Source organism: Scleropages formosus, chromosome 24 (assembly GCF_900964775.1).
Source record: "Scleropages formosus chromosome 24, fSclFor1.1, whole genome shotgun sequence".
Taxonomy (NCBI): Eukaryota; Metazoa; Chordata; class Actinopteri; order Osteoglossiformes; family Osteoglossidae; genus Scleropages; species Scleropages formosus.
Window position 1 is genome coordinate 16,755,368 of NC_041829.1, and position 18,963 is coordinate 16,774,330.

Consider the following 18,963-nt stretch of genomic DNA (forward strand, 5'->3'; position numbering starts at 1 on the left):
GACCCATACTTAACAATAATGACACTAATAACATAGCGGGAGAAAATGAAAGTTTTGCCATTTCCTTTGCCCTGATGAGGAAGTAGCGGCGAGAATTGTCGACGTTCTCAGTCTGGAATGCTTTGATTGGTCTGCTTGTTTGGTCCCTGAGGTGGACCTCCCCCAACATGGCGTCTGAATGATACAGCATCAGGCGGAGGTCTGACAGAGAACTCTCATTCCAAAGCACCTCCATTGCCCTTGTCTGTCTCCTCTTGTCTGGGTGGTGTGAGAAGACGTGGGTTCAATCCTCACATATAGTCTGTGTGGAGTTTTCACGTTCTCCCTGTGTCTTCCTCCATGTGCTCTGGTTTCCTCCCACAGTCCAAAGACATGCATTCAGGTTCACCCATAGTGTGTGTGTGTTCCACTAATGTATGGATGAGTGACCCAGTGTTAGTAGTGTATCTAGCAGTGTAAATCACCTTGGTGAATAAAGTGCGTGGGCTGGTAACACTACATATAGAGTTCATTGAAAGTTGCTTTGGAGGAAAGTGTCTGCTAAATAAATAAATGTAAGTGGTTTTGTTTTTACCTGTGACCTACATGTCTGCAGCCTTCTATTATTGCTCTAAATTTGGGTATGTTGCTGAGATTAACATTGTCAAGTGCATCACTCTCAGAATTAGTCTGGTCCCAGGGATGCAATCAATACCCACCTCGCACCACCGCCGCACCGAAAGGCTCCCACCTGGCTCAGGGGCACCATCGGTTACGTTGACGACTGCCGCTGCGGCTGCTGCATCACCTCTATAGGCACTGCCTACCTGCTCTTCAGGGGCTGGAGTTGATTCTGGTGCAGCTCACTGTATTGTGTGTGCCCTCAAGAGCCTCCCTCTCAGGGCTGAACGTGGCAGTGGAGTGCATTACACAAGCGTCAAACTTGCACACACCTCTGCAATAGTAAGTTTTAGTTGTGTTACTTGGGCAGTTTTTTCATTTTAACCAGTATATTTTAGCTTTTTCCCTGGAGAAACTGCTGAAGGGAAACCTTCAGGCTATAAGTGTGTCCTTAACTGCTCTGCTGCCTGTAGCTCCTTTCTCAAGTCAGGAGGGAGGATTTATGGTATAGCATTGCTGATTCTGTGTTCCACACTTTTTTTTTTTTTCCTTTTCTTTTAAAACCCCAAAAAAGCTATATTTATACACACGATACACTGACATCTATTCCTCCTTTTTCACAGAGAGCCAAACTGGGCGTGAAGATTTGACTGAATCAGGAACTGGGACATTTTATGGACTTCAAGGAATTGACGGTAAAGTGAGAACTGAAGTCTAGATTTTAAATTTAACTTCACATATTTCTCTCTGGCGCTAAGAACACGTAACCCTGCCAGATGGATCCACCGCCGTCTGTGGCTGTCCTCCAGGAGCATGGCTCTGAGGACGAGGTGCCCCGTGGTTAATTCTCTGTGCACTTATCTTCTAAATGGTAGGAGGTATCAAACGTGACCTGGTAGAGCCCGGTGAGCTACAATCTGTGAAGAAAATCCAAAATTCACATCATCAAAAATCCACACGTGCTGACACAGTTGCATAGAATCCCAAATGAACTGCGTACTTACTAGGGTGCAGAAGTGACCGGAACACACTGTGCGTTCAGGTGACTTCTGCAGCCTAGTAAGTACGTAGTTCAGCAACCAAGCATCACAAAGCACTGTAGGTAGGATGAAACCCGAAGTGTGTGTGTTCTTGTGAGTAGAAAGGTGAAAATATGTGTGACACGAAAGAGGCTGGACTGGGACAAAATCCATGTAATTGACGGTGTTGTGGCATGAAGGAAACAGCATTGCTTGTGTCATACGGCTATGTAAGGGCCCAATAGCTGGCCTCTCACCTCCAACACAAGCACCCCATAAACCACAATCCTTACAATTTAAAATATATATATATATTAATTTGGATGTATTTTTTGGTCTTCCAGCTGCACAGTGATACCTTGCTTTTTTATGATACCTGTCTTTTAAGGGTATAGATGGTGGTTTTGAAGCCGAGTGTTACTCCCTGAGCACCACAGAAACTGCATGTGTGGGGACCGTTCATGTTGTTACAGGGGCGTGCAACACTTGGAGGGGGTTCATAGGGCATGCATCACAAATGATGTGACACTGACAAATTGCCAGCAATTTGTCCTGTTTCGTGAGCACAGCGTAGGCCTGATGGGAGATTGACGATTCATTTGTCGTCCCCAGCCCCTAAGTGGTACAAAAGTCTGTAGGTTCAGTCAAACCATTGCTGGAGTGCGGCTTTCCGAGGCCATCTGTCAGCTGCTGCCAAGTGTCGTGTTCCGGAGCATTCGCAGATGCACCGTGTTCAAATGCTGGAACGTTTTTGTTCATTTTTACTCGCATGCTGATCTTTCACACAGCGTAACTCATTAAAACAACCCTGCAGTCCTTTGAGGTTGAGCCACCACATGCAGTAAGTATTACTAATTTTGTTTTTGTGCACAGCTGGACTGTCATATCAAACAAAAAACACAAACATTATTCTAAATAGATTTAATAGTTAATTTTCTCTAAATAGATATATACTGAATTGTAACATATGGTACCACAGTCATACTGTATATATATATATATAATTTCCTTTACATGTCAGTCAGTCTGTAGTATGTGGTTCCCAGGTCCCCAGTGGCTGCAGGGGGCTGACGCTCTGCCCACAGACACGGTGTTGTCAGTCGGTGCACATGACCCACCAAGTCGAGCTAAGTGCAACACCTGTCGCTATCAATTCAGCACCAGCTTGCTACTGCGTCTGGGCCAGCAACCTCTCCCTCAGGATTTTTTTTTTTTTTTTTTTTTTTTAAATACAAAGTTTTGAAAGACCAGGTCGATGGCCATCTTGCCACCGCAGCTGCATCGGCACAGTCCTGTCTGGGGGGGGGTAGTTCAGCTATCTGACACCTTACTTCCCACCATATCACCCCTCTCCCCCCACCCTGATTTAGTATGAGGTATTTACAAACTATGAAGGCAGGATGCCCATTGAGAGAGATCTGTCATACTGCTTTATATCACTCTTCATCAAGGGAGTGTTAATCTTGGCTGTAGTGTTGCAGTCTGGAGAGGGTCTCCTAACCCCTACAGATACCTGTGGCTGCTGTTTTCTTAGTGTGCTACAGCTATAACTGTGTCGCCTGCCCATCTGTCTTTGTCTAGTGAGAACTCTCCTTTAAGAAGAAATAGCTAGTGAATCGGTCTGGCCCCAGGGGCCTCAGGGTTTGCCGGACTCCCCCACGTGGACGGAGATGCAGCGGCATTGCTTCACACACTGGATCTTGCGGTGGCGAAATGGCGGCTGCAGCCCGGGGCAATCCAGCTCCACCGTAAGCGTAGTGAACTTGTTCGGCCGACAGAAAGCGCACGACTGGAAGGCCTCCTGCTCCTTCCTGATGTGGCGCGGGATGTAGAAAGAGTTGCACTGGCCGTAGCAGAAACGGTTGAGGACGGTGCGGCTCCGGCAGCCTTCCTCGGCCACCGTCTGCCGTAGCGGCTGCGTCTTGCACCAGTCACTGCGCAGGTACTTGCGCTCAGTTACCACCAGCGCCTCCTGGCTGGAGGCCAGCACCTCCTGCTTGCGTGCGCGCCGCTCGGACGTGTTGTTGCTTCTCTTGTAGGGCGAGGGGATGGAGCCTTGAGGCCGAGACTTCCTGGACGCTGCGGCAGCACACAGGGCTGTAGCCAGGAGGGCCGACAGCACGAGCTTCTTCCACTGCATCCTTCAACAAAGGTACATAACGACAGTATTAGAGGGCAGTCGTTTAGTATATCACATTCATGGTGTGAAACAGGAAATATTCCTATGAACTATCATCTCCTGAGGCACAGCAGACTGGTTCTTCATGCAAAGTGACATGTATACATCTCAGCACCATCCATCCATGTTCTAGGCTGCTTAGGGTCATGGTCGCAATAGGGAGAGTAGAGAAGCTCAGATGTCCCTGTCCCTCGCAACTTCCTCCAGCTCACCCCAGGGGGATCCCCAGCCAAGTGGGAGATATAATCTCTCCAGTCGGTCCTGGGATGACCTCGGGGTCTCGTCCCTTTGCCTTATGGCTAAGTTCCCCCTTCACCACTACAGTCTGGTACAGCAACTGCACTACTGCTGCCAATCTCACACTCATGAATAAGACCCCAAGATATTAACTCCTCCACCTGGTGCAAATTCTCTCCCCTTACCTGGAGGGGGCATGCAATCCTTTTCTGTGAGAGAACCATGGACTTAGCCTTGGAGATTCTGATCCTCATACCAACCACTTCACACAATTTTCCATGGCCTCTCCAAACTCCTCCCATGCTCCTCATTTTGCTATTGCAACCGCTGCTGCCTTTTTTGCCTGCTGATACCTATCTGCTGAGTCAGGAGTCCCCAGAGGCAACCAGGCCCTAAAGGCCTCCTCCTCCTTCAGCTTGACTGCTTCCCTCACCACCGGTGTCCATCAGCCGGTTCTTTGGTTGCCACCATGACTGGCACCAACAACTTTTTGACCACAGCTGCGCCTGGCTGCTTCCAGAATGGAGGTTTTGAACAGAGTCCATTCGGACTCCATGACCCCTACCTCCTCCAGGACATGGGAGAAGTTCTCACAGAGGTGGGAGTTAAAATCATTCCGGACAGGGTTCTCCGACAGTCGTTCCCAGCACACCCTCACTATGCGCTTGGGTCTACTGCGTCTGTCTGTTTCCCCCGCCATCTGACCCAGCTCAGCACCTCTCTTCACCCAAAGAGCTCTGGTATCAAGTACACTTGCGAGCATCCTTGTGTTCAAACATGGTGTTTGTTATAGACAAACCATGGCTTGTACAGAAGTCCAGTAACATTTCACCATTCAGGTTTAAATCGGGCAAGCCGTTCTTCCCAGTCACTGCCAACATGAGGACTGAAGCCCCCCAGCAGGACTATGGCGTCTGTAGGTAGGACCCTGTCCGGAACCCCACCCACTCTCTCCCAGAAGGTCGAATACTCTGAACTGCTGTTTGGTGCATAAGCACACACAATAGTCACGGTGAGGCGACCCTCTGATCCACCGGGACAAACTCCAACTGTACGGCAGCCAGCCAGGGGCTTGTGAGTATCCCCACACCTGCCCGGTGCCTCTCTCTCTCTCTGCACAACTCCTGAGTAGGAGAGAGACCACCCCTCATCGAGGAGTCTGGTTCCAGCACCAACACTGTGAGTGGAGATGAGCCCAACTATATCTAGTTGGTATCTCTCAACCTCCTAAACCAGTTTCTGCCACAAGGGTTCGTGACGACATGTGCCACCCTGCTGGGCCTTGCCTAACACCAAATCTGACCTCCCATTCTAAAATAGAATTTTATGGATTTTCCTCACATCTTCCCCCCCCCCCCACATTTCATTGCCTATTACGGTAATCCAAATCATTTCAACTGAAAGCTTTTAATGCTAAGTTTAAAAAAAAAAAAGCAGCACAGGTATAAATCCCTTCGTTACTGAAGTTCACTCTGCCCAAGGCATTAATTTTCGCTTCGGCTCTTCTGTTACTATGTATCCCAATCTGGGGGTGTTTTTCCAACATATATATAAACAACAATGCACAACTCATCAGACCTACTGCATTTATGTGACAGGCGGTAAGCGCTCTAATCTTGATACTGATTTGTATCATTGGAAAATTAGAAAACGGCAGTTAAACTACATCAGGGACATCAGCCAAATCCATATTATCCGTGTGGAATGTCATTGAGGAAATTATCTGAAGCAGCAGACGTACCCCAAAGGCTACTGAATCTTTTGAACGGTGAGGGCCCTGACTGCGCATAGTAAAAGTGCTGTACTCTTACCTACCCTTGATCAGATTAGTAGTCTCTACTCTGCGCTATGACGCCTTCCTCCAAGCTCCCATTCTTTCATGGCCAAGAGGGTTTTCCTTTATTCAGCACTACAAAATATTACCTCTCAGGCGGGGTGTTGGTTTGGTTCTTTTAAATCATTGTCGTCTCTTGATTTGCCTTGATCTACTGTCCAGAAAATGTAACTACAGTTATTGACTTGTGCTGTTTTTTGCTCTTTATACTCCAACGTATCACAGCCACAGTGAGCCTTCCTTCTGCTTTAAAGGTCTGGTCCTCTTCCAGCACTTATACGCTGCCTCCCTGGGTTAAGAAAACAACTGGTCTTTTGTAATTTGTTTTGTTTCGTATAAAAACTTCCCAATATAGGCAGCCCTTAATCCACTATCCGAAATAGTATAAAAATAAAATTGAGTAACTTTTGTGAAAGTAATTTTATCCTTGTTACATTAAAATTAGTGAAAACAGAAATACATGGTCTCCACAGACTGCTATGCAGTTCTGATTGTTGACAAATTCATCTGATGAACGTACATCGTTTATCATCTTATTGATCACTGGCCCTCAGGACCACCACGCAACTTGTGACTTGGCAAGAAGGATAGAGGATTGAGGCAACAATCTCTTGAAAAAAATTCAGGAAGCATATTTGGGAATCCAAATGTTGCTAAGCCACTGAGGGTGCCCTAATGCTCTGTCACAGATGACCCTTTTACTCTAACACGTCGGATGGCTGTCGGGAACGTTCAGGGTATTCAACCAAACGCAACACATCCAGCTGATGGCTGACCGAGTAAACGGAAGGACATGGTTCAGTTTGACCAGTTAGTCAAGTGTTCTCCCCAAAGTAATTGTTCTGAAACTGTTCTGACCTTGACATGTCCCTCCTGCAGTGGCTCGCACCAAGAAAGTCAAGCCGCTCACAAGAATGCAGAAATAATTTCACCCACAACGTGGCATGAGCCCTTCCTTGACCTCAGATGCAGCTTTGATCTATTTGACCTTTGACCCAACGAGGGGAATTAAATGAAAGTAACAGGGATGGTGTTAAACCCGCAGGACTGGTGAAGGTGAAGGAGTCGCTGAGATACAGACACGTCCACCGTCACGTCAGCCCTGACCCTAGAGCCACTGGGAACTCGGTGGAAAACATCGACTCAACTATCTTGCCAACTATAATCAAAACACACCCTCCCACCACCCCTCAGCCTTTAAAACTTCTATTTTGTAATTTTCCCTCAAGTGCTTTATCCAAGTATTTAATACATCAAGGAAGTAAAACATCTGTCACAGGAGAAACTCTCATACTGAAGTGCTGTTCAAATGAAAGTGTATCTATAACTGCTCTTTTAATGGGGGCCTATTTGTTTTCCTTTTAAAACGGGAAATTAATCTGTCATCTTAAATCAAAATTGACTTAATTGAGCCATTAGTACTATTTGCTGTTTTGTCAGTTCTAAAACCAGTGCAAATAAACACCACTGTTAATCAAAGGCGATTCATGAAGAAACCTTGTCGTCACAGCGCCTCCCAGCAAAATAATTAACGTTTTGCTTAGTCTGGCCTCAGAGTTCGATACAAATATGTAAACATTTAACCGCAGCGCATGAATATCATTTACAAAACTTTGAAAAGCTTTGCAACAGAGCGGATGCAGCAATCCCAGCTATGCTGGTGGTGCCTAAGCACGGACTTTTATTCTACCAAATACATCGATTCTGCTGTTTGGATGCTAAAAATAAAACAAAAACTACAAAACTGTTACGGACACCATAATTCCCCCAGCCACCCCGACATGGACCACAGGGTCAGTCTCTCCTACCCCCCCCAGCATTCCACAAGTTTAAATACTTTCCTAAAAAGGACAGGAAGAAGAAGATTAAGTTTAATTTGTCACTTTGTCAAGCTCGACAGGAACAATGATTCTATACCCAAATAATTATTAGCCAGGATCTGAAAGAATTCTGACATTCAGACAGACATCTTTGCAGCAGATGTGGTAATAAGAGAAACACTGGTCACTGCTGGCAAAAGTAGAACGCTATGCTGTTTGCTTGGTGCCCCTCTTCTGATTACATTTAGTTCAATGTTGTTGTTCATTGTAGAGGCAAGAGATCAAACATGACACTATGCCTTGGTTGTTTATCACCTTTATAAAAATGCATATTAAATCTACTTAAGTAAATTACTAACTCTGTTCTACCTTCTTGTTCAGCACTACCTTGCTACATAAGACCTGAGGAGGCCAGCCAGTGGTGACAGACAAATCCCTTGCTAACAGAGGATGATGTCCGTCTGCCGTGACGTACGAGACGTTCCATGCTGAGCTGGGGATCCAAGATGCCATTTTGCAACACAATCATTATTACTTGTTACACTGGCTTACAATTGTTACTTTCTAGAATGCCCAGGAGGGCTGGGCAACCACTGGCCCATAGACCCCCAGAGGTTTTTTTTTTTCCTTTCCCCAGTGGCCAGTAGGCATACTTAGAGCTCTATAAAAGTACTTAATTATGGTAGCCATTAGTCGACTGTCTTCTTTGTCTGTATCCTTTTTTCTTGCCTTATGCCTGTGTTAAAGCACTCTGTGTCACTGCAGAGCGCTCTATAAAAATGAATTGAATTGAATATGTGCAACCTAACCTCTGCTGGAGTAGGTATTTTATTGTGCCCAATTCTAACATTTCACAGTGTTTGACCTGACTATAATTTCAATATCTTTGTCAGAAACGAAAACGGGACGGGGTCCCAGCCAACTGCTGAACTATCTGTGGTGGGAGCGGCTGCACCATCTAGCCCAAAGGGAAGCGCTACAAAGGAGATGTGACCACACTAGGGCCTGGTGACGCTGGACTACATTTGTGCATCAGAAAAAGCCAGGTCCCTAAGAGCTTATCAGTTTCACGTGCAGGAACTCAACGTATGCTGGCAAAAACGGTGGTATTAGACTATGTTACTACACTTTGAGAATTGTGTGACTCTATGTACATCTTGCCATGTTATTGAAATGCACTTTTTTTTTCCCACTCTGAGTTGCATGTGGCTTTAGAATAAACATAATGTACTTGTCAGAAACCTGAACAGCCCTGCAGGATGGGAGACAACAGGGCCTTTTTCAGGTGTCAGCTGAGCAGTACTGTATCTCTCGCCCAGCCCCTCCTTCTGGTGAGCCAGAATGCCTCGTGCACGTGCCTCTGTTCTGAGTCGCCTTCTAGGAGTTTTTACAATAAATTGTAAATTAGAAAACCTAATTAAGAACTACATCATAGTGCTGGTACTCACTGCTAGCTCACACAAAATACACTAATACCCAATACAAGAATAATAATTAGAAATATAAGCATATTCATAAGAATTAAAACAACCTAAGTTCTATGTTTTTTACAACAGTGCATTAGCTCAGTCAGGGGTGTGACAAGGAGGTGCAGGATGATGGAGAGGTGGCTCTTCACTGATGGGCTCAAAACTGGTAGAAGGCAGGGGATCATCTACAGCTTATTGATCTTCTCTTTACTTCATTTACACCTTCTCCACTCTTTTGAAAATGTTAAGGCATACATTTCTATTCATGATAGCTATCTATACTATAAGGAAAAATATACTAAATACTTTGCATCAGCAAAAATTTCATTACCCAAAAGTTCAGAAGTAGGGGACTAATTGTACATTCATTATTCCATTTTTTACAGCTGTTGAGCTATAGGGCATCAGTGATGGATGCGCAGTGTTGAACGGTATCTTTATTAAAAAAGCCGCTGTTTCAATCATACCAACTGATGTACTGCCAAAGGCTCCAGCTAATAAAACATTTACAGCAAAAGCTCAATAATCAGATTTATGTTTTTTAAATGTTTAGCAGAAACATATAGGACTGGCAGAAAAGCCTGTCTTCCAGCTCATTTGCAAAGAAAACAAGATTTCAAGGTACTTAGAACCTGTACAATGTGGTTATAATGAGACGGCCCCAAGGCTGTTTGGACATTGGCACCCCGTCCCGTGTTGTAATTGCCCCCAGCTGAGAGATAATTCTAATGTTCTAATGCCACTCTGTTTCTTCTGTTTTGAAAGAGATTCGCAACCATTTCACTGTCACACATGGTCAGAAATGAATAAGGAGCCCCGTCCCTGCATGCCCTGCCTTTTTGCTTAGTTTTTGTGCCTGACCTGCAGTGGGTTTGGATTCTCTGTAATGCTACAGATCCTGTGAGATCTTCATGTGCCCCAGGGAGCAGCGAGTAAAGGAGGGGGCTGCTATTACAGAGGATTGCTTTGAGCTCTGGGATACATTTAGGCTTTCGCCAGCCAGCTTGGGCGAAGCTGCAGCAGGGATGCGCCACCTGGTAGCTGGAGGACAATCGGGTGGTTCCAGGCTCTTTCGCCGACTCGGTGTTTGCGAGCCTTGCACTGAGCTGGCATCATGGCACCAGAGGAACTCTCACCAGGGGAGAGCAGAGGCCCTGGCATGAGTCAAAGGGAAACCTAGCAACTTCCCAGACCTCAGTGGTGACCTACAAAGCTCTAGAATAGATGGCCATGCAAAGGGCACCTCCCCAGATTTTAAAATGAGCAGCATAAAAGACTCCAGAAAATACCCCGGAGATGTAGTAGGAACGGGCAGCAGGAGCGTCATGGCATGGACATCTCCTCCAGTCCCACACTTGTCACCTGACAGCAGAGAGTCAAACAGAAGAGCTCTTGGCTCCTGTAACAGACACTCGAGTGAAGCCACCCCCTGAAGGGAGGCAGCGCTCCCCAATTTGATCCAGCACACACACCTGTCTCACTCCGCAGGTATAGCACCACAAGCAGTGGATTCTGCTTGTCAGGGATGTGACACCATGCTGATCCAGAAGTTGCAGGCACCTTATGGAGCATCGCAGCAGGAAATGCGCTTTTGGGCCTTTGGGCCTTTGCTGGAAAAATATGGATATGTTCCCTTCGCACCTTGAAAGTGGAGCAAGTGTCAAGTAGAGTGCTATATAAGATTGGAAAAGGTACTATTTTATATCCAATGATGTAAGAAAGAGCACTGACATCACAAATGGCTCTTTTCATGGGCACAGTTTACACACTATTTCCTACCGAAGTTGTGCACTTATGAACGTTAAACATAAACACAGTCTCTTTCAAAGGCCAAGAACTCGGATGAAACGCTCTGATCCAACTCATCTTCAACTGGTTCTCCGACACCTCCGAACCCTAACCGCCGCCGCTGTTTACACGTATCAGAGTACTGAAAGGGGAAAACCCAGCGCTCCCAGCTCAGGAGGTGGACTCACGAGGCCACGGTAGTTAAAACCTTCTGGTAGGTTTGCTGTTGCACATTCAACCACATCTGTGGAAAAACATTAACTAAAGAACCCCACACCACCCTTGCACAGGCTGGCCACAGTACCATGGTACAGAGAAGAGCATCGCATAAAAACACTTCATCTGACACGTGCGTTTCTTCAAACACTTTGTTCATGGTCAAGAACCTTACAGTTTGCCTATAAATACCATAGAAAAACCGATAAATTGAAATATGTCTGCAAATACATGCAATCAATGAGCACTGAATGTGTTCTATTTTTAACTAAGGCGTGCATCAGCTATTTCATTATTAGTCGTTTTTTTCCAGAAAAGTCAACTACAAAAGTTTGCTGCCTTATTACAGTCATAGATGATGAAACTTCAAAGCACAAATACAGCTGTCACTTTTCCTTAAGGACATTACATATATTAATTTAAATATACGTGTGAAATGCAGACAGATAGCAGCTTACAAAAGGTCAGTATTTGTGAAGAGCTCCAGAAATAGTATTTCATGCTGGAAACTAAGAGGCTTGACTGATACCATGTTTACTGCCCCAGTTCATAAATGTTCCTCAGAATATTGAAAGATTATGGTGGCACCATCAGCTTCACCGGACCTGTTTTTACTGAAGGAATTATGAATAGAAGAGACTCGGAAACCTTCTGTACACAAATGAGGCAAGTGTGTGAGGAGGAGTGTTTAGATTTGGACCTTGGACCCGCGGTGAGCCGCCGTGCTCACAGACACCGTCCGCTGAAAATCATCTTGACGTGTGACTTTGAAGTGCCATATATGTACATAAGTTTTGTTCTGAAATCCAGGACAATTTGCAGAAATCAGCACAACTTGGTCCATTAACACCTTGTGCAGCTTAGCAGACACAGCTGGTACCAGTCCCCGCCCCCACCATTCCTGTACTATTAAACCGACCTCATGCCTGTTAATATTAATATGACATGTAAATAACTAACAAGATTATTTGGAAGCTGTTCATCGAAGTGTTACTGTCTTAAAATGCACCAAAACTGTCCGAACAGCTGAGACAGCTCTGGCGGGGTGTGGTAGAGGCGACAGGCAGGTGAGACGGGTTCGAGATGTACCTGCAGCGCGAGCTTCTCTCGCAGATGAGCACCGTGGGCAGCTTCGTCGTGGGGTGGCGACGTCCAGGGGACTCACGCCCGCTGTCCTGGGTCAGCAAGTGTGGCAGCACCGGGGGTCCCGTCGGTGTCCCCGCTGTTCACTTGTCCCTGCTGCGCCTCCAGCTCCCCTTCTGGGCCCGCTCCGTCACCGGTGTGCAAATATTACCGCCGTCTGAGCTTTCTATTGGCTCCGATCGCTAAACAAATCCCAGCAAGCCCACCTCCCCCCCCCCCAGCCTCCATGTCTCAGCCTCCTCCTCCTCCTCCTCCTCAATTATTACTGAGCCCGGACGACGAGCGCGCTACAGCAACCCCCGTCACTGCCGAAGCTCCACATGCCTGACGTTCGGCAGACGCGGCACACGGCACTTATCACCACGGGCAGGATTCATCTCCTCAAGTCCTGCCTTCAGCGGATCATTCAGCCTTGGGCTCCACAGCAAACTAGGGAAAACTGTTGTCCTGCCTGGGTGTAGAAATCCTGCCAGCAGGTTCTGGTATCAGTGACTAAAGTATCGTGAGTGAGTGAGTGAGAGATCGCCCTGCGATGGAGTGATGTCCTGTCCAGGGTATGCTCTGCCTCACAACCTATTACTCTAGAATATGCTCTGGACCACCTGCACAGCAGAAGCAGTCAATGAAAAAGAAAAAAATAGATTGAATAAATTAAAACATAACAGAATGTATGAATGAATGAAAAGCAAGCACTTAGTAACAATCACAATAACCACCAGCTCTTATTCAGAGTATTTTACACTGAGGTGTGCAGTCTGAGCACATATGAAGCTGGCAGTCGTGACAGTTATGTGACAAAGGTTTCCCAAAACACTAAGAAGCATTTCAGCCCTAACAGGGTCCAGAGTACTTGCGACACACGCTTACACACAAACTCCAGTGTGTTACCATGTTTGGTGGACTTTTACTCTTCCTAATACACAGTCCTCAGAACTGATGTTCTCTCCATTAACACTGTTACACACATGCTCCATTTTCATGTCCTTCTCAGAAAATCTACACCATCCACCCCAACTTTATTCCACTAACTTACAGACGTTTCCCAGGGTTTTACTGTGCTCTGTACCTGTAATATATACATTATCGTACAGTAAAACTCACATTTTCACCGTTACCTGCATACTTCCCAAGGGCTGTACACTGAACACTTTCTCAGAGCTCTGGTGTTGGGCACCTTTCTCCTGAGGTCCCCCTTCTCTGAGGAGACCCAACTGACGCCATCTAGTGGCTGCAGGTACTAAAGACAGTAAGAAAATGACATGGCGCAACAACGGCCGTTTCATCATTATTGCCCGTTAGCGTCAGTCAGCCTCCTTCCCTTACCGGGTTCGCAGTTTCAACAAAAAATACGTTCATCCCATGACAGGACAATCAAACAAGATCTAGTCATCCAAAGAGGATGGTTATGAAATGTCTTCCTTACTGTAAAAAGATACATTATCTGGAGAGGAAGTGTGAACTACTTTAAATTTCATTTGCAATGCAAAGGGAAGCTCACACCTCGTGCCGTCGTGCTCGGGCACGTCGCCGCCCCGCAGAGGGTCCCCGGACTCCTCGGACCGAGCTGCTTTCGGAACACAAAATGTTTCTCGTGACGAGACGCTTCACACAGACAGATTATGAGAGAAGGCCTAAAAACACAGTTAGCTTCATTATTAGAGCAGCAAGGGGCACAGTGGTTAAGGGCACAACTTGTAATGGGCAGGATGTCAGTTCTCGTATACTGAATGGTTCCAGGGAACGTTGCAGAGGTGCATGGATCAAAGGTGTGAGCTAAGCGATGAAAAAATTACAATGTCAAAAACATTAATAAACTGTGCTGAGTCTGAATCCCTTTGGGAGCCAGGAAACACATCTTGTCTTGGGGGGGGGGGGGGAGAGCTGTGTGGGCAACAGCACTCAGACATGAGTTCCTGAGCACTGCTGCTGCAACTGTACTAGTGGGACATCCCTCAGGGGGCCTCCCTGCGCTGTCACCCAAAGCCCTGGATCCAGTGGAAGAGAACATTCACTGAAGGGACAGGAACGTCGAAACACCCCGTATGAGCAACACACACATACACACGCAGCCACGTTTAGCCCAGAATGACAACCCAGTGATTCTCTTGCAGACAAACAGCACACAGGACACAAACGGACCCAGGTAATCTCGTTTTTTTTTTTTTTTTTTTTTAAAGGCTTTCTACGAATTGCCGTAGTGACGTCAGGAAATTGATTTTAAATTCCTTTCAAGTGTCCAAAGAGCTGCGAATCACGCAATATAAACATCCATATGAAAGAAATGAAAATGTACCCGTATAAACAGATAAAGGGCCAACTTTAATACATTTTAAGTAAAACGTGTCTTTAAATATGGTATAAAAATAAATGCAAGAAACATACAGACTACAGAGGACAAACACGGCTTTTCTCCTTTTCAGAACGTGACTTTACAAGTGCGATGAAGACTGCTAATATCAGTAGTGCATTAAAATGCCAATTAAATGCAATATATGCATATAGTAATGTTTCCATACTGCAACGGGTTCGCCGGAGACTCGGGACGTGTTCCTACGCAGAAGCTTCTCCAGTGACGGCTAAATTGTTCTCCTTTCCAAACACGTCAACGTTTCCCATCTTGCACACAAGACACAGATTTGGTGGATATGTAACTAGGAGGAGAGCAGACACACATCTTTCTGTAAAAGGTGTTTCAGAAGGTTCGTCTTCTGCTAGAAGTCCAAGATGCCCTTTTCTCACACCGAGGAAAAGATTTTGAAATAAAAGTTCCTTGGACATGCAAACATCTGGTCCACTATCAAGTGGTTCATCTGGATGAACTGTAGACTACGACAATGTAGAAATTATGGTCCTCTTCCAAGCTAAAAGATGACTGTAATTTAGCATGACTGCACAAGACTTAGCCTCTTTGAAGAGTTCTCTCCTACAATAAAGAAAAGAAGGAAAATTAATCTTCTCAAGTGTAACACATTTCATGAAATTCAAGGGTCTGTGTTTTTTGTAATTAAAAATGAAGCAATAACCTGGACCTGGATTTTGAGATTATATGAGTTATTAGTGGTCATGAGCTTATCAAATGAATACTTTATTCAGTGTGTCCTCTACTCGTGCTGAAACCAGGAGGCTGCTGGCCCTCGTACCTCTTCCATAAGATCGCTGTGAGGAAAGAGCTCTTTCACGAGCAAAGCACCAAAACCACCGCGACACGTTTCGCTCTTAAAGATGCGCGATGTTGGTGAAATCTCTGGCGACCGTTTTAAAGCAGCGCAAAAAACTGAACTGGTGCTTTTTCAAAGTTTGACTTCAGTCAAAAAAAAATCATTTGTAATCTGGAATACAACACCGGTATAAAAAAACTGCCCAAAAGCATAAATACAGTTATTACTGCTAAATAAAATGTCACATATACAGCACAACATGCTTGCTGCAAAATATGTATGATGTACTCTATGCGTTTTTGGAATGTTCTGACCTTTTCGTAATGCACATTTTACACTTTGAAATATGTTTTGTGAGCACAAGACAGTGACATGAGGAGCAGCAGTTGGAGCTCCTCCAGTACCCCATGTTACTGTTCCACTGTGGTAAACTGCCATGCTTCCACAGCACTGTAGGCTAAAGTCCTGTCAGCCTGTACCGGAGTAACCAGAAATATACCCATAAATACTCAGAAATGTACGAGGATAAAGGGTTCTGTTTTAAGCCACTGCATACATCCTCCAGATGACAAATCTGCAGCACGGAGGAAAAGTACTCTTATCCCTGACATTTCCCGCATTGCCGTAGGACATTTATGCACAAGCTGTTGGAACTATAAACTTGTCACCAAAGCGAAGATATTTTTGTGCCTTTTTTTCTTTTTTTTTTTAAAAAAAAAAAAAAAAAACATTGCTTAACATTTCTTAGCCGTCTGCCATCAAATGTGTAAAGTGACAGGATGTGCAGCCTTAGTCATCCAGCTACTGAGCTTACAGAGATTATTTTCAAACTAAATTTATGTAGTCAGTAAATATTTATTCTATGAAACCTGAAACAGCCACAAATTTTAGATGCTGTATTAATATCCTGTGTGTACTGTGAAAGAAATATGTGAATAATATAGAAACAATGTGCAGAACAAAAAAAGATAAAGAGGGAGGGAACGTGCAGGAACATTACCTGGAAGCAAGCTCCTTCAAAATAAGTTCTTGCTTTTCTGAGGATGACAGAAAGCACAAGTATGAAGACCCCCGTGGCTCCACGGTGATATTCCACCGGCAGTCACACAGTCATAATAGTCATACAGTTATAATCAGATACAGGATCAGTCATACAGTCATAATAATTCAGTCATAATAGTCATACAGTCACTGTCACAGAGTCATAGAATGTTACAGTAATAAAGTCAAAGTCATTCAGAGATGAAGTCATACAGTCAGTGCCATAGAGTCACAGTCAGTCAAAAAGTCGGTCACTTTCATAGAGTCAGAGTCATGCAGTCACCCGGTCACAGCCACGCCTTGCTCACCTTTAGTTCCACACACATTACTAAACAAACGTGTTTGCAGAAAAGACAATTTGCTGTTTCGAAACAGACAAACAGAAAAACATCCCCGAAAGACTGGACAAGTTCTGGGTCCACAAAGAGTTTCTAACAAGGGCCAGACAGTGGGAGAGCCTGCGGCGCGGTGCAAAACAGATGTGAGGTGGGACTAAGGACGGGATCGAGAGGGACCTCTAACACAAGGATGGGGCATAAAGTGACAGGCCGAGGGGGCGCGATCGGCACGCACTTTATCACCGCAGGCTGGGGTCCACACTTACCACATTGCGGGTGAATTTCTCGAATGAGGTTCTGCGGTCCTGAATGTTTTCCATTAAAACAATGGATGAGAAGAAAACAATAGAGAAAAAAGAAAATGCAAGAAAAAAACCAAGCTAAACAGAAGAATGGTAGGACTGGATGCAAGCTAAGCTCTGGGAAGAGATCAAAACTAGAGCTGACGCAGATTTGTTTAAATAAGAACAAGCAAATAAGGCCTCTCTAGAAGACATGAAACGCAAAATGAACTTAATAGAAAAAGCTGCTTTAATAGAATCCTAGAAAAAGATGATTAATGGAAAGGCCACACTTACACATAATGAATGGAACTGTCGCTCTAAAATTTTACCCAAAAGAAAATGCATTAGAAAATTACCTTAAATTAAACTTGGCAGTAAAGTACCGTATATGACAGAGCTGACATGCAAAGGTATGAATGCGGTGGATGACAGGACGTCGACCGATTCTCTAAACCCTGAACTACACAGTGTGGACGCTGATTTCCGGTGTCTCCCCGCCCTCAGTGGACCCAGCGCATCCACATCCAGTCTCGACCGCTGTCTTGGAGCCCCCAGCAGCTGTACCTTTTTTTTGGCCTGCAGCAGCTCCTGGTAGGCACTGGAACGGATGAAGCGACTGTAGGAATCGCTCTTCATCAGTTTGTAAATGTGCTCCTGCAAAGGGAGGCGAGACAGCGGTCATGTTGGGGGGGGGGGGGGGGGCTCAGCATGCCTGTCACTGCGCTCACAGCCACCAACCTGCGCATCCTCGAACGCGTAGCGCCCAGGGTCCTTCACGTTCTGCGTGGTCTTATCGTAGCTCTTGGAGTCCACATTGATGGCACTGGGGGCACCGGGAGCGAGGAACTCCTGCCAGATGCCCTCGACCCGAGTGGGTACCTCTCGTATGGGCCGTTTCTTCAGCTCCTGGACAGCCAACCAGAACCTGACAAGCAATGGCAGGGGGCGCAGAGCTTTCACCATATGAACAGGTAAACAGAAGGCTGTTGCGAGGGACCCCACTGTACCACACTGAAGCAAGGTACTTCACCTGAAATTGTCCGGGGGAATAAACACCCTTCTGGATAAATGAGCGAAACTGTTACTTGCTTTGAACAAAAGTGTTGGCTAAGAAAAAGAAAAACAGTAATAAACCATTTGCATTTAGAATCAAACTAGTCAATTAATGTGATTGTTCACTGTAGGGACGAGATGAAAAGCTACTTCTATTTATAAGCGTAATTCTGCTGTGATTTTTTGGAAATAAGTCTTCATGCAGAACAACGCTCCTCACAGCCATTAGAGGGTGCTACAGGTTGCCCGTGTTTGGAAGAAGAGGTCTGCCTGTCCACCCTGGACTGCACTATATGGACTAACTGTGGATTTTAACAGCAGCTTCATATTTCTACTCAGTTTTCTGTTGATTGTACTATTATGCTCATGTTCTCTCTGCACGAGAATGTTTTTTTTTTTTTTTTGTCAACAATCTGGTGTAAAAAATCTAAACCATCCTGATCAGATGACCCTACAACTCCTGACAGAGCACTTGACTAAAACCCAAATAATATGATTTATTGGGCTAAAAAACAAAAAAAGACAAAATCTGTGACATAAGTCACTTCTTCATTCATCACTGAAACTATATCGATGCTAGTTATTAGCAGCATTGTCACGTTACACAATTTACATGAAATGGTCGATACGTGATATTCCTAGAGTATCCGAATATGTTCCGTAAACGAGCGCAGATTAAATTAATGTATTGTTATGACATTTATCAGGAGTCAGAGCTAAATTTCAGCCTCATAACATAACCAACTGAATTAACATTGACTTGTCATCTGCGGAAAACTGGGAA

General features: G+C 45.2%; 2 protein-coding genes and 1 long non-coding RNA gene across 5 annotated transcripts in view; 1 reads left to right on the top strand and 2 right to left on the bottom strand.

The window, feature by feature from the left end:
* Positions 1-2,615: 2,615 nt before the first annotated feature.
* grem2b (gremlin 2, DAN family BMP antagonist b) lies at positions 2,616-14,171 on the bottom strand. Its single transcript, XM_018761335.2, has 2 exons — positions 12,252-14,171; positions 2,616-3,760 (listed from the first exon to the last, which is right to left on the bottom strand). The coding sequence occupies exon 2, from the start codon at positions 3,757-3,759 to the stop codon at positions 3,256-3,258; it is 504 nt and encodes a 167-aa protein (XP_018616851.1). The 5' UTR covers position 3,760; positions 12,252-14,171; the 3' UTR covers positions 2,616-3,255.
* On the top strand, positions 3,492-8,105 carry LOC108939745 (uncharacterized). Its single transcript, XR_001966528.2, has 3 exons — positions 3,492-3,561; positions 3,659-3,771; positions 8,071-8,105. It is a non-coding gene; the product is annotated as an uncharacterized LOC108939745 (long non-coding RNA).
* A 434-nt stretch (positions 14,172-14,605) lies between the features above and the next one.
* The window catches only part of rgs7b (regulator of G protein signaling 7b), a 71,620-nt gene continuing 67,262 nt past the window's right edge, over positions 14,606-18,963 (bottom strand). Inside the window, exons 15-18 of one of the 3 annotated variants that reach the window (XM_018761202.2) lie at positions 17,865-18,051; positions 17,691-17,780; positions 16,464-16,500; positions 14,606-15,228 (exon numbers count right to left, since the gene is read on the bottom strand). In XM_018761202.2, the coding sequence (XP_018616718.1) occupies positions 16,480-16,500; positions 17,691-17,780; positions 17,865-18,051 (298 nt within the window). In that variant the 3' untranslated portion in view covers positions 14,606-15,228; positions 16,464-16,479. The other 2 variants (XR_003797300.1, XM_018761201.2) reach the window with 2 other exon arrangements.